Here is a 14629-nt window from a genome sequence, read left to right on the forward strand (position 1 = left end):
TCTCAAACTCCAGAGCTCAAGTGATCTGCCTGCCTTGGTCTCCCAAAGTGCTGGGATTACAGGCATGAGCCACTGCGCCAGGCCTGAAAATCCTTTCTTTAAATATTAAACAGAAACAAAGTTGCCAACAGTAAGTGGCACACTAAATACTAAGGGATCTGGGCCTGTATTATGGCACTAGTGCAGATGGAGTCAGGGAAAAGCCAAGATAGCTCTGAAGCAAATTATTGTGAAAGATTGCAACCTGAACATCAAAAAGCAAAACAGAAAAGAAATAACTGAGAACAACACCCCCGCCACCCCTCCACCACCACCCCACCCCCACACACAAAAAACCCAGGAAGCATGAATAAAATGACAGATGCAAAACGTTACAAAGAGATCACATAAATATCAAGATGTCAATTCCCCAATTAAAAGCAGAGATCCTCAGAGTGGCTTTGAAAGCATAGCCAATAATACGCCTTTTAGAAGGAATCATCCTTGCACAAAGTGGCATAAAGGCTAAAAACAGAGGCTGCACAAAGAGGCACCAAATGCCATTTAGAAGCAAGCAGGAACTCGGACAGTGATGCAGACTGCTCACATCTTCTTTGTTCACATCCAAGCTCCCTCAATTTAGCTGAGAAAAGTGTTTCTAAAGACCTGTTGGAGCACATATATGACTCCGTGTGTGGACTGTCATTTGTGATGGCTCTGAAGGCAGGCAGCAGGAGCAGCTCGCTGTGGAGGCAGGGCCAGGATGCCGAAGGGCACTCAGGGGACCCCCCTTCCAGCACGGTGTCCCCTCCGCCCCAGGCTTGCAGCTCCACCAACCTGCCTCCTCCCCTCATCCCCAGAGGCCAAAGAGAGGGGCCCGGCTAACGCTGTGGGTCAAGTGGCGTGTTGGAGATGGAGGGGCGGTGCCTGCTGAGACGTTTCTCCAAGCACCTCAGACAGCCACGACAGCTGGCTCCTGTCCCCATGTGTGCGGCTTCCGTGGGACCTGGTCCCACCATCACCACAGGAGAGCACAACTGGGACGGGTGCAGGGCATCAAGTGATACCGTAAATAAATGAAATATCTCCCCTGTATATTCAGAATTTTAGCCAGCCTCCTAAGAAAATAAAAAGACATATGAAAGACTGTTCAAACTCAGTAGTAATCAAGAAAATACAAACAAGTTTCTCACACACTAAACTGACGATGAGAATGCTGTTCACCTTTCCTGTAAAAGTTTTGAGAAATGAGAGTATCAATAAGTTCTCACTGAGAACATTTATAAGTTATCACTGACAGGATTCTCTACTTTTTGATGCAAAACCTTTTTTTTTTTTTTTTTTCAAATTTTTAACCTGGAAAATAATCAACATAAGAAAAAATAATATAAGGAAAAAAGCCATAAGCACAAAGACATTAAAGACATTATAGCTATCCCTCTATTATATACTATAGATATAAAAATATTAAAATGTTATATAAATATATATGATAGGTATGTAAATGTTGACATATAACACAGAAGCATAGAAATAATCTAGTTGTAAAATAGTATAAAATTTTTGGTAAAATATGTAACAGAACACTTTATAAACAATATAGAGTAATATGGAAAGCGGTTTGAGTGCACATTAAATTTACAAGCAGATGGTGGGCCTAGTGCAGTGGCTCACACCTGTAATCTCAGCACTTCAGGAGGCCGAGCTGGGCGGATCGCCTGAGGTCAGGAGCTCGAGACCAGCCTGGCCAAAGATTCAAAAATTAGCAGGGTGTGGGGGCCTGAAGTCCCAGTTACTTGGGAGGCTGAGGCAGGAGAATGGCTTGAACCAGGGAGGCAGAGGTTGCAGTGAGCCAAGATGGCACCACTGCACTCCAGGCTGGGAGACAGAGCGAGACGCTGCCTCAAAAAAGATAAGAAAAAATGAAAAATGAAAGCAGGCGGCTGCACAGCAGAGACAATGTAGGACCATATAAATTACATCTCTGTAAATTCCACAAAGAGAGGAAAAGCCGCACGGGAAAGGAGTGAATGAGGGTATTTGGGGGTGTGGCGTGCGGCTGAACTCTGCCTCCCTGGAAGCAGCGTCCGCATGTGTTGCAGTAAGCTGCCTTGGGCAGACCAAGGCCTGTGCCCGTCCCTCCAGGCCTCCTTCCCATGCTGCTTGCCCCTGGTTTGTGTTCACACCCCATCCCGGAGACAGAGGCTCCCAGGGTATCCCAGAACAAGAATGTGTGGGGCTCACAGTGGGTGCTGAGGAATGTCTACAGAGTGGATCCCAGCCTGGGATTTTACTGATGTGTGTTAAGAGACTCAGGGTCCTGTTCACATTCCACTAGCAACAGATTTAAGGAACACACGTTCTTTGAAGGACTTGGAGATTTAATTTCATAAACATCACAACATATTTTCACAACTTAGTGTCATTCATCATCTTTCTTCTACTATAAACTACTTTAAACGTGTAATTCTTCCCAATTTCTTATTTTTGGCCAAATTATGTGTAGATAATAAAGGGACTGCAGAAGCCAAAACATACAGCCTATAAATAAAGTGCATCACTTTCTATCATTGGAAATAAAAGGTTTAGACAGGTTTTGCTCATTACAGCTCTTGAAATATTAACTATATAGATGAATATGGTAACAGTTAAAAAACAAATAATTCCATCTAAAGTAAAGAGAGTTCTTTGATTTGCTTCACTAGAAACTGAATAAGGAAAGAGACCCAAGTGTAAATGGTAGGAGTACAGTGTTCTCACTTCTAGGTGCTCACAGGCGTGATGGGGGTCTGGCACCTGGTTTCTGGGGGCGCAGGGGAGCCTGGGCAATGGCTAAACACGGACTCGTCACTGAACAGCGGCCTCGGCCTGCCGCAGCCGGTGTGCCTGCCACAGCACGGTTGCAGGGGCCGCAGGCAGGGCAGCCCGGCCTGATGGAAGAGCAGATATGCTGCTCCCTGCTGCCCCCCCTGCAGGGGAGGCCTGCGGATGGCTGGTCCAGGTGACTAGGGGAGAGGTACATTAAGAAGCCACCAGGAGGGATGGGAAAGGGCCACAGAGCTCCAAAGAAAACTCACTCTGAAACAAGGCAGGTGTGGGGGTGCATTGGGGCTAAATGAAATCATGGTCACAGTTTTAAAGGAAGACTTTCCAGTATCAAAACCAGGTTTGCATGTCTCACCCACATTTCACAGACACCACGAGTGCTGCTTGCACAGGGTGAGCCTCGTAGCTTGTATCTCAGTGGTGTCTTAATTCACATCTGTGACCCAAACCTGTGCTCCACAGGATCATGCCCACACACAGGTCCAGAACAATGATCCCATCTCCTCTGGGGCTGCGTCCGAGGCCACACATTCCCCTCAAACAGCAGACGTGGCTGGTGCCATCCTTGCCTCCCCAGGTCAGTAGGGGCTCAGCACGGGTCGGCCTCACAGTGACCAGAAGCAGCGCACGGTGCCACCTACCGGGTGGTCTGCTCGTTAGAAACTCAGTAGAGTGCCTGTGAGTGATGAGCAAGACTCTCCGGGGAAGGTGGTGCCTTGGAAAAAGGCCCTCCATTTTCTACCTGGACACCGGGCACTGCAGGGACACGGGGCTCCTGTGGCCTGACAATAACCAAGGAGGCTTGCCCATGAGGAAGGAGGGCATCTTAAGGCTGAATTGGGGTCCAAAGAGGCAAAACTCACAGACGGCCGAGAAGCTCCCCCAAGCACTGGCACCATCAGCCGGCCTCAAGGCCCAGAGCGTCTCTTCACGTGGACAAAGCGGTCACCCTCACCCGGACAGTCAACAACCCCTGCCCAGGATTCGAGCTCGTCTGGGGCAGGAGCCCCAAACTGATCCCACAACGCAGGCTGGCACACGCCGGCGCCACCTATGGAGTCACGCACCATGGCTGGCACCAGCTGTGGGGAGCTCGCCGCTTGGTGAATTCAGAGACTGGACACTTCTCACGCATTTCCCCGCACGCCCCCAGCTGCCTCTGCCTGACTTTCTGGGGGTGCATGGGAACCTGAACCACCTCTTTGGCCCTGAGCCCCCAAGTCCCACCAAGGTACAGAGGCTGAACATCCCCTCCTGTGCTATGGGGCCCTGAGTGTTCCGGCCTTGCTGAGTCTGGTGCTCAGTGATGAAGGAGGCTTGAGGGCAGCTTTGCAGCCAGGCCACTGTGTCCTGGGAGTCCCCAGACATGCGAGAGTCACTCAGACACGAGGCAGGAGGACCCACGCTAGCCTGGGCATCAGGCTGCTGGGCTGAGCGGTGAGCACTGACAGCCAGTCACAGAGGAAGATGGCTGTCTCGGGCCGCAACACCCATGTCCAGACAGCGGCAAGGAGAGGGTCCCGCAGGGACAGGAAGGCCGTTTTGTTCCATTTGGGGGGTGTGTTCTGAGGGCAGGCCGGCTTGACTGGCAGCCTCCCGGCTCACACGGCTGACAGGTCCACGCGGTGAGCAGAGTGGCTGCTCTTGTCCCAAGGGCTGAGCTTGGTGGAGGCGGTGCCTGGCCGGGTCCCATTCATCTGCAAAGCACAAAGGGGTGAGCAGTGGAAGGCCTGCTGCCAGGGGGAGAGCCCCAAGCCCAGTGAGTGTGGGAAGCACTGGGCCCACAGCTGCCTGAGGATTCTCCTTGCAGGGGCAAAGTGCAGAGAGAGGGGAGCCCCCATGCTCTGGTGGGGATGAGGATGTGCACGCTGTGGCATCTCTACCCACAGAGCTCCCCGTGCTGACCTCCCGGTACCCACAGAGCTCCCTGTGCTGACCTCCCGGTACCCACAGAGCTCTCCGTGCTGACCTCCCGGTACCCACAGAGCTCTCTGTGCTGACCTCCCGGTACCCACAGAGCTCTCTATGCTGACCTCCCTACCTGGGCGCCACGGGCACCCTGTGCCTTCACTCCCTCATCTGCTCAGCCACTCGTCACCCACGCCTTCACCCCCACGCATCTGTCCACGCTGCGTTCATTCCATGGTGAGTCATGGAGTGCACCACCCACCCAGCACAGCTGTAGATGTGGGGCTAGAGCAGGGCACGAGCCAACCAGCTCCCATGGAGCAGGGCAGACGTGGTCCCCAAGCAAATGGAAAACCACACAGCTGCTGATGGAGGTGAAATGTGAGCACGGGCGGGAGCACCTTGACTGAGCGTCATGGGTGGGGAAGGACTTCCTGAGGATGGGACTGTGGAGCAGGGCCCCAGCAGGTGGAAGGCAGCGGCGCAGTAACAACGCTAATGGGGCCTCCTGGGCTCTGGTGGGCGGAGGGGATGGGCCACCTCATAGTCAGCTGATCTCTAAGTTCTTCCATCCCCCTAAGTGAACACAAGAAGTCCGGATCTTTCAGGGTCAAGAGGGAGGGCTGTGGTGACTTCATCAGGACACAGGGCACTGTGTGGGGTGACAGGAGCCCAGAGCACCTGCAGCCTGTGGGCCTGTGTCAGGCATGAGGGGAACAAGGACTGCCGGGTACCCGAAGCCACCTCTGCTGCCTGCACACCCCGTCCTGCTGACGACCAAGCCTGGGGAATGAGGCTGGGCTGGGCCCCTGGGTCCAAGGAGGCCGAACTCACGATGTCCGAGTGGAAGGGCTTCGCGGTGGCGGTGCGGGTGCAGCTGCTCGTGAGGGACCAGACCTTGGTTTTGTGCTTGAAGGCAGCTCTCACCTTGAAAGCAGGGAAGGGATCATGAGAGGCCATTTCAGAGGCTGCGACAGCCACAACCCGAGTCTGCTGATGCAACCCGGAAGCGCACAGGGGAGGCTGGGATTTGGAAATGTGAGAGTTGGAGCTGGTGGCTCCACAGCTGAGCTGCTCCATGTAACAGACCCAGAGTGTCACAGTCCAGGGAAGCTGGGGCTGGAGTGGCCTCTGCTGGGCTCCTCACACTCAGCAATGAACGTCCCGGGGTGATAAACTAGCGCGTGGTGAGCGGGCGGGTAGGTGGGTGGGCATGCTTGGGTGGGCACACTCCCGTGGCCACACTGCCTTCCCATCACACAGATCCGCCTCAGGCCTTGCAAGGGGTCACTGGGCTTTGCGATCACTTCTGCCTGGCCCATCCGGCTCAGCAACGCTGTGCTCTGCCCTCCACAGCCCACCTGGCCTGTTCTTGCAAATGGACACCACCATTCAGACTGGGCAGGGTGCCCCTCTGCCCAGGGCCCATTCCCCACCCCAAGGCAGCTCCCACAACCTCAGCCTGGCAGGGGCTCAAAGCCAACTGGTAAAAGTTGTCCCATGGGACTAGGAGTCCTTGGGGCAGCCCCTACGTCCCGTCAGTCAATCCATGGCAGGTGCCAGGCCCAGAGCAGCCCCAAGAAGAAACCCTGTGCTGGCAGCCCCAGAGTCCAAGGAGGCCACATCACAAAAGCCCCTTCCCAGCTCCTGTGGACAGAAGTCCTCCCTCTCACACCCAGGCCAGCTTCCCCAAGGCCCTTGGGGAGGACGGTGGGGAGCACGCCCACATCTCACTCTCCCCAAGATGCAGACGCCACTTCTCCAGGGAGAGAGGATGCTTGTAAGTCGCTTAGCAACCAGGCGCAGGAGAAGAGCTGCTGAGCAGCAGGCCCAGGGCACACGACTTGTCATCAGGAACGCGGCGGGCTCAGGACTTGAGTCCCAGACAGCAGCCTGACAGGGCAATGCTACTGCCACTCCTGTGACCTTTCAGAAAGGAAAAGCCATTGCCTACTTCCAGGAAGTGGAGCGGACGTACCTCTGAATTCAGGAGACAATGAAAGAGGAAGATGAACAGTCCCTGGGAAGGAAGGGAAGAAACACGCAGATCAGAGCCCTTTGTGTGTAGTTATGAACACTGTGTGGAGGTTCCTCCCACGCAGCCCGAGAGCAGCACTGGCACCGCCTGCTGTGACACCAGGTCACAGGACCTGGGGCCCATGAGGACGGAGGGGCGTCCTGGGCCCCACCGGGTGACCCAACCTAGATTCAGGCAGCTGTTGGAACCGAGTTCAGAGAGCGGGTGCTGCGTGGGCAAAGGTGCAGCGGCGGATGGGTTCCCAGGCAGGCTCGGCATGGGGAGGGGCAGGCACGCCCAGAAGAGGCGCCACTGGTCAGCAGACACAGACGCACCTGGAGCAGTCCGGGGAGGGCCGGGAGGGCCGTGGATGGTGACAGGGACCCACGCCTGCCCTTCCTTGGGGGCATGAGAGCTCTGAACCTGGGCATCCCTACTCTCTGGTTCCCAAGTGACCCTCCCTGGCCCTTCACACAGAGGACAGCACCTGGGAGGCTGCCCTCGCCACCTCTCTGCCAGGCTTCCTTTCTGGAGCTGCCGAAGGCTGACTGTCTTACTTCATTCCAAGCCTGGATGTGCCAACTACAGATGCCAGCCAGAAGCACAGACAGTCCTGCCCTGAAGGGGTAAGGACCCTGCAGGCCCCTCTTTCTCAGAGCCCCAGGGCACACTCCACCCTCTCTGTCCTCAGGGAAACGCCGCACTACAGGCTCAAGGGGTGTGTTGGGGAGGGCAGGCCTCCCCCGCCCCTGCAGACCTAACAGTGCACACCCACTCCTGATGGCTAGCGGCCCTCCTTCCCTGCCAGTCCCCATGGACTCTCACCTGCAGGGAGTTGAGTGTGGCAAACATGTACTGGAAAACCACAGCGCAGCCATTGACAGCAAGCACACCGAAGACCCACGAGGTGCCCAGGATGGGCAGCAGCACGGCCACCGCCTTGGCCGTCAACCTGGAGAGAAAGAGCAATAGTCACCCTGAGCAGCAGGAGGGCAGGCACAGGCTGTGAGGGCTGCCCTCGAGGCACCAGGCTTCCAGACAGCTGCAGGCACCACCCTGCTGGGAGCAAGGCCTGGAGTCCTCCCTACAGGTAGCCCTGGGTGAGGACTCACCTAGGAGGAGCCTCAGTGTTTCCATACCTCTCCCTCACAGCTGGTGGGTGGGAGAGAGCTTACCCAGGCCGTGGGGAGAGCCTGTTCAGCCCCGGGACTTGTGTTTGAGCTGTTTGCAAAGATGAGGAGGGGGAGCCAGGCCAGAGGGAGAGACTCGGGGACTGAAGCAGCAGAGGGTCCCCTGCAGCCTCCAGAACCCAAGCCTCCTGTGAGACGCCTGGAAGGGGCAGTGAGGCCTGGGCCTGAAACGAGGACATGGCCAGGCATCGCCCTCCAGGCCTCGCTGGCTGCAGCCCACGTGTCCCCCGCTGATCACCTGAGCCCTCTGTGACACTGACGGTGAGCTCTCAGATGGCAGGACCAATGACCGTCTTCATGGCCCCGGTCATGCTCAAAGGGCATGCTGAACTGCACTGTGAACTGACATGGCCCGTCCCTACCACACCACTCCCATCGGCATGCATCTTTACCTCCTCCGAGCCTCATGGCCCTCTTGGCACAGGAGAGGCAGGTTACACATTGACCCCATTGTATAATAAGGAAACTGAGGCCCCACAGGACCCCGTAATGGCTGAGGTGACACAGGGTTTCATCAGGGGCAGACACAGAGGGCATGCAGACGTCCCCACCTGGGCCAGCGTTAGCTCCCACCAGGGCTGGACCCGCCAGCTGTCTGCCTCAAAGCCACTCCTGATGTGCTGGGTGAATCATGGCCAGCCAGCTCCAGTCCAATCCATCCTGACTTCCGAAACAGCCGGGCTTTCCACAGCAAGGACCTTCTGCCTTTCAGCTTTAGAGAAAAGTCTAGAGGCGAACGGGGTTCCTGCTACCCAGGTCCAACTGTCACATGCCACCGTTTACCCCTCATCGCCCAGCCCAGTGACTGAGACTCTGTCTCTCTCACTAGACTGCAGGTTCCCTAAAGCCTGGGACTTGGTCTTTTTGTCTCTGCAACCCCAAAGTGCAACCCAGCGCCAGGACTCAGAAGCCCTCAGAAGATGAACATTGAATGAATGAATGATGAACAAATGGACAGACGTGCAAAAGTGCTGCCCACAGATCTGGCACCTCCCCAGAGGAGGTGAGACGCGGCCATAACGAGCTTCCTTGTCAAGAGCCCAAGAGCCCGGCACTGACAGCTCCTGGCAACGGGTGGCTGTAAAACCCAGAACTGTTCCAGCACTTCAGAGCTCAGAGGAACTGCAGCCAGCTTGTTCTCTAGCACTAATGCAATAAAAATAAAACGCCTGTCTCTGGGAAACAAAAATATCATGCATTCTTTAGATCCCAGAAAACAACATTGGAAAGGAAAGGTCACCAAGAAATAGGTACCAAAATGTGCTACTTTTAAAGTGAACGTGATGGGAGGAACACGCTGAGCTGAAGCTCTCTGAGGACCCTCAACATGTCCAGAGCTGTCAGTGTCCCTGGTCAAAAGCGGATGGAGAGGGTCCCTGGATATGGAGACAGCCCTGCGCAGGGCAGTGTGCTTTCCTCTCTGATGCCATGACCCCGTTCTGCTCCCTCAAGGCTGGCCCTGGCCTGTGGGGCTCAGGCCCTGAGTGAGTCTCCAGCCCCCAACATCCACCTGCTTGTGGGTGCACTTCCATGGGGATCTCACCCTCACTCCCCCATCCTCAGGGCCCCGCTTGTAAACCCTGAACATTCTCTGCTTCTTTTTCAGGTGTCTGGAACCACGATCAATAAGCAGAGACTTTTTTAGAAGGTGAAAGCCAGGCTCCTCCCCGTTCTCAGATCTCACCTATTCTATTCTCCACTTTTCCTGGAAAAGAAAAAATGTGATAGCCACCTGTGTGAAGGGTCCCTGAGGAAGAATCTTATCTTGTTAGTCACTCAGTGCTGGGCTGCTCGGCACTAAGAAAGCCACTAGATTAAAGCCGGCGGAGGGGAGATAGGAAAGTGCTGAAGCAGCCTCCTCACGATGCAGTTATGGCCACTTCCTGCCTGGGCCGGCAGTCCTGGGAATCAAGGGCTATGCCATCCACACTACGAAGAGAGTGAGGAAGCCCCCAGGGGCAGAGCTGGGAGGCCAAAGGAGGGGAGCTGAAGGCATCTGGGTTTCATAATGAAGAGACCCAGAGACGCCTGCCTGCACCTCCCCGGGAGGGATTGCCAAGTGCAGACTCGGGTGGGAGCAGTGGGCAATGCCTACCTGTGCCTTGCAAAGACCTGGGGACACTCCCCCAGGACACACTCCCTATGTCACGCCTTCACAAGAGCTGCAGACACAGTGCCAGCCTGTTGCTTGGGGGATGTTTCCACGGAGAGGCAAAGGCAGTGGACAGAAGCTGCTTCCTGGGTAGGCACTGATAGGAGGATGGGGGGCAGAGGGGTAGAGAGGGAAGGTGGTGCCCAGGTGCAGGCCAGGTGCACGAGGTGTTCTGGTGGCAGGGAGAGTAGTGGCCCTGTGGGGCTCAGACGGGGGGCGGAGCTTTTGCTGGAGATAAGCTGGCCACAGACTGGCCGACCCTGAATGCTGGGTGAGGGCCTGGGGAGCACAGGGCCGGGGCAAAGAAGGGACAGGTCCCTCCCCAGCCAGGCCACACGGGGGCCAGGGACCAGCCTGGTCTCAGCAATGGAAGAGGAAAGGACATGGTCTCTGACCCCACGAGCATCTCTTCTTGCAGGGGCACAGCCCTTGAGGGTTTCAGCCTCTCGTCAAGTTAATCTGGTGTTTGGAATTCACTACAGACTAATTCTCTCATAAGTTCACTGCTGACATATTTACCACTTCTGCTTTTACATCAGAAAAGACACGGTGGCTGAAGTCACATTACAGAATGTCAGCTGCCTGGTACCCATGCCCTGCTTTTCACAAAGCCTCCGAAGTCCCTGTGAGGGACGGCCTACCCAGCTTTCAGGCCCCGTGGTTTGGGGGAGCTCACTGCACCCCAGAGCCAGGGTGGACTCGGGTCAGGGTGATGAGTGAATCCCCCTCTGCAGGGTCTGGCTCAGGGAGGGCACAGGCCCAGCCTGAGTCCCCATTCTCCTCCAGGCGCAGGCCTCGGTCTGAGCGGGTGGGACAGGGACTCCCCCGTGGGACTCAAGCCCTGCCGCAGCCATTCTGCCACCAGGGGGCAGAGTGGACCTCGGCCTGAAGCCAACACCCAGGATGCGAAGGAGGAGCTGGGCCCGGGGCTGAGCTCTGGAACAAGGCTTCTGAGCGCGAGACTTCACAGTCACCTGCGGCAGGAAGCCCCGCTTCGGCTTAGGTCCCTGCACGCTGTGATTTCTGTCACTTGCAACCGGCAGGGCCCTCACAGATGCAGGTCGGGAGACCCCCGATGGCAGTGAGGTGTGTGGGTGGAATCCCTCCCAGAGATCCCCCCTTCCCCAGGTGGGTCCGCCCAGAGCCCGCCAGGACACTGCTCTCCCTTGGACCTTCCCTGATGTGGCAGCCGAGAGGAACCTGTTATCATCCCATTCTGCTCGTGAGGAAGGTGAGGTGCTGAGGGGCTAAATAACTCGCTGAGCCCACTAGATGGCCAGGGCAGAGGTGGGACTGGCAGGGGCACTCTGGCTCTAGAATCTTCCCTGTTGCCACCCTCCAGCTGCTCATCACCCTGGGATGAAGCAGTCCCTAGGAGAACATCTGTAGTTCCCGTTCTTCTACATACGGGAGCCTGGGGCTGGGTAAAGGCCTTGTCCCGGATCACGAGAGCCAAGCGAGGGCGTGAAGCCAGTGCTGCCTGGACACAGTGGGACACGGAGCAAGTGGAGGACTTAGGTGCCGGCCACAGGAGGCAGGAGTTGCTGTCTCTCCTCTGGGGATAGAAGGGCCATGGCACTACTGGCACCTTGAGGTCAACTTACTTGAAGGCACTGGGGTCTCCATGGATCTTGTAGTTGTCAGCGCTGATCTGTGAGATGACCCTGGTCACCGAGATGAGGATGCCGATGTTGACCTGCGCAGGAAGCCATGCAGGAAGGTGAGGAGGGCTTGGCTGCACCTGCAGGGGAGCTGTGTCTGCCTGGCCGCTGCCCTTGCCACAGGCTACCCCTGCCCAGCCAAGCCTCCTGGGAAACAGGGGTGTCACTGGGACAAATCTCCCCCTGGTCCGTGGGCTTTTTACCAACACACACAACACGCAAGCTTGCCTCTGAGAGCTTCTGTGCTGCGAAGACGGCAGAGACAAGTTCCAGTCCCAGGAGCCCATCCGGTCATGAGAGGGTGAGCCGGGGTCAGACCTCATGTTAGCATCTGCTCACTTAGTGTGACCCTGGGCCACTACCCAAGTCCTTGGAGCCTCAGTGCCCCAGGTGATAAGAAGCACAGTGCCCACAGTGCAAACAATTACTCAGTGTGTCAGGCCCCAGCACAGGGCCTGGCTCTCATTTCCCGTCCCGGCCCGGGCCTGCAGCTGTGTGAGCCACAGAAGCTGCGACAGAGGGGACACCATCTCCTGCCAACGCCCCTTCCTTGCTGGGAAACTGCTGGAAGGCTCCCATTGGGACCTGTGGGGCTGAGCGGGTCACAGGGGGCCCCTGGCAGAGGCTTCAGCACAACCTGCCCCTCACCTGGGCAGCTCCCTCCAGAGGAGGCTGGCGAGGCAGGGACAGCACAAGGAAGAGCCCCCCAATGTCCTCTCACTACAGGGTGAAGGTTAGGGTTAGCCTTCCTGGTATCTGAAAAATTCTGAGGCCGTTTACAGCATCAGCAAGGAGTCCAGCTCCAGGCTGAAGTCCTCTCTGTGAACTTACAGGCTCTAACTTTACCTGGCCGGCCTCACAGGACAGCTGCTGTCCCCACACCAGCCTGGGTACAGCCAGAGCCTAGCAGTCTATCAAGGGAGCTGCAGTCAGAGACCAAGCCGCGGGGGCCCCACATGGGACGGGCCAGCCTCACTGTTTCGCACATCTGCACCCCCCCTTGGTGCCCGCTAAAGCACCTGCTGAGCCCGCCTCACCCTAGGGGCCTTGAGGGCACCTTCTGTGCCCAGTACTTTTCCACTCTGAGCCATTCCCTTCCTCCTCTTGCAGCTCCCAAGCCCATGAATCAGCAAGAGCCCTCTGCTCAGGGCTCTGTCAGCAGGACACCAGCCCTGTCTGCGCTGAGGCTTCAGACTCTCCTGGAGCCTTTCATGGGGAGAATGGCATGCAGTGGGGCCGCCCCCTCCTGCCTGGCCCGTTAGGACACTATTGTGGCAGTGGGCACCCCAGCTGTTCCCTCCTTATCTCCTATCTTCACTGACCACCTCAACACCTGGCAGCTTAGCTCACACCCAGCTCAGCTGACGGTCCGCAGCACCTAGGTTGCCCTTATTTTGTAAATAGGGGCTAATCTGTAAAGTGGGGCTAATCTTAACAGAAGTCTCCCAACACCAGGGAAGACAAAAGAAGTGAACATATTAGCCACCCAGCATGGTGTCTGCACAAAGAGCAAGTCCGGGAAGGCCGATGCCCCCCAGCCAACCTCACCGAGTAACGTCGACAAGAAAGACAAACGAGGAGCAGAAAGCGGGGGCAGCCAGGATGACAGGTCAGTGGTTTCCGGATGCAGTGATCACTCCATCCAACCAGGACAGTGACAAAAGCTTCAGTGACTCGTGCAGTTATTACTTCAAGGAGTGGGGATCTGAATTGCAGACGCTGACGGTCACAGAAGTCTGAGAGCACCCGTGCCCTCAGGGCAGGCTGGCCTTGGCCATCTGCCTGGGAAGCACTTTCGTGCCTCCAGTGGTGGCTACAGCATCACCCAGAGAGGGAGGGTGGAGACAGAAGTGGCCTCCAGTCAAACTGCCACAGACCCTGCCCGCTCTTCTGAGATTCAATAGTTTTTCTTGAATAAATGCTTTTTAGTGAGCATGACTTTGTTTCTAGAATTCTGAGTATTTTTTCAAAACAATTCTTCCAGTTCTTTCCCTGCCTCAGGGGTGGAGATGTGCCTAGGTCCTAACTGCCATTCTGCAACTCATGCCCCTTTCCCTTGAGGGGTTGATATTCTGGCTGCCTCACCCACTACCACAGGCAGCAGCCTTATTTGTAACAAGACTGGCAAGAGCCTGAGCGTGCACACACAGATGGCAGGGCGGGGCTGCCATGCACGCCCCCTCTATGGAACACTTCGTGGGTCTGAGACCCACTGAGGCAGCTCTTCCTGGGCCAAGAAGCCACAGCTCTGACAGACGCTGAGCAAAGGCCGCAGTGGGGTGAGTGCGTAGTTATAGTCACCCTGTGTGCACAAAGCCCCGGGGTACCCAGGACATCAGCATCACGGGCTGCCTGCTTGGAGGGAGGGTGAAAACCAGAGAATGCAGACACATTTATGCCTAGATTCTTGAGCTTTTCCTTTATATTTTGTGTGTTGCCAATTCAAAAATCAAATTCTTTAACTACATTTTAAACAATTGTAAATTAAAAAGAAACAATATGAAACCCATTTCCTGTGAACGACTGAGCAGTGTCCCTGGGGTCAGATGGAATAGAAACTTACCCATGCAGTGCTCCAGTGATTAGGGGAAGGGGATGGAGAGATGGTAAAGCCGGGATCCATGAGAGGGATGCCTGGAGATGCTGGAGATTACCTCGAGCAACTCAAGTGAGTGCAGAGTTCTCATCAACCAACACCCCACATGAGCCAGAATCACATCACAACAACACCCCACATAGGCGCAGGATCTCATCACAACACCACCGCACGTGAACTCAGGATCCCATCACAACAACACCACACATGAGCTCAGGATCTCATCACAACAACACCCCACGTGAACTCAGGATCCCATCACAACAACACCCCACATGAGATCAGGATCTCATCACAACA

The 14629-nt window shown here is 56.0% G+C and overlaps 1 protein-coding gene across 2 annotated transcripts in view; it reads right to left on the reverse strand.

Moving 5' to 3' along the window:
- Positions 1 to 2339: 2339 nt before the first annotated feature.
- The window catches only part of ADGRD1 (adhesion G protein-coupled receptor D1), a 175261-nt gene continuing 162971 nt past the window's right edge, over positions 2340 to 14629 (reverse strand). For both annotated transcript variants that reach the window (XM_037729923.1, XM_017504508.2), the window contains 5 exons: positions 11677 to 11768; positions 7556 to 7682; positions 6692 to 6733; positions 5548 to 5640; positions 2340 to 4502 (listed from right to left, as the gene is read on the reverse strand). In XM_037729923.1, coding sequence (XP_037585851.1) covers positions 4407 to 4502; positions 5548 to 5640; positions 6692 to 6733; positions 7556 to 7682; positions 11677 to 11768 — 450 coding nt within the window. In that variant the 3' untranslated portion in view covers positions 2340 to 4406. The remainder of the gene's footprint in view (positions 4503 to 5547; positions 5641 to 6691; positions 6734 to 7555; positions 7683 to 11676; positions 11769 to 14629) is intronic.

This window comes from Cebus imitator, unplaced genomic scaffold (assembly GCF_001604975.1).
Source record: "Cebus imitator isolate Cc_AM_T3 unplaced genomic scaffold, Cebus_imitator-1.0 Scaffold323, whole genome shotgun sequence".
Taxonomy (NCBI): domain Eukaryota; kingdom Metazoa; phylum Chordata; class Mammalia; order Primates; family Cebidae; genus Cebus; species Cebus imitator.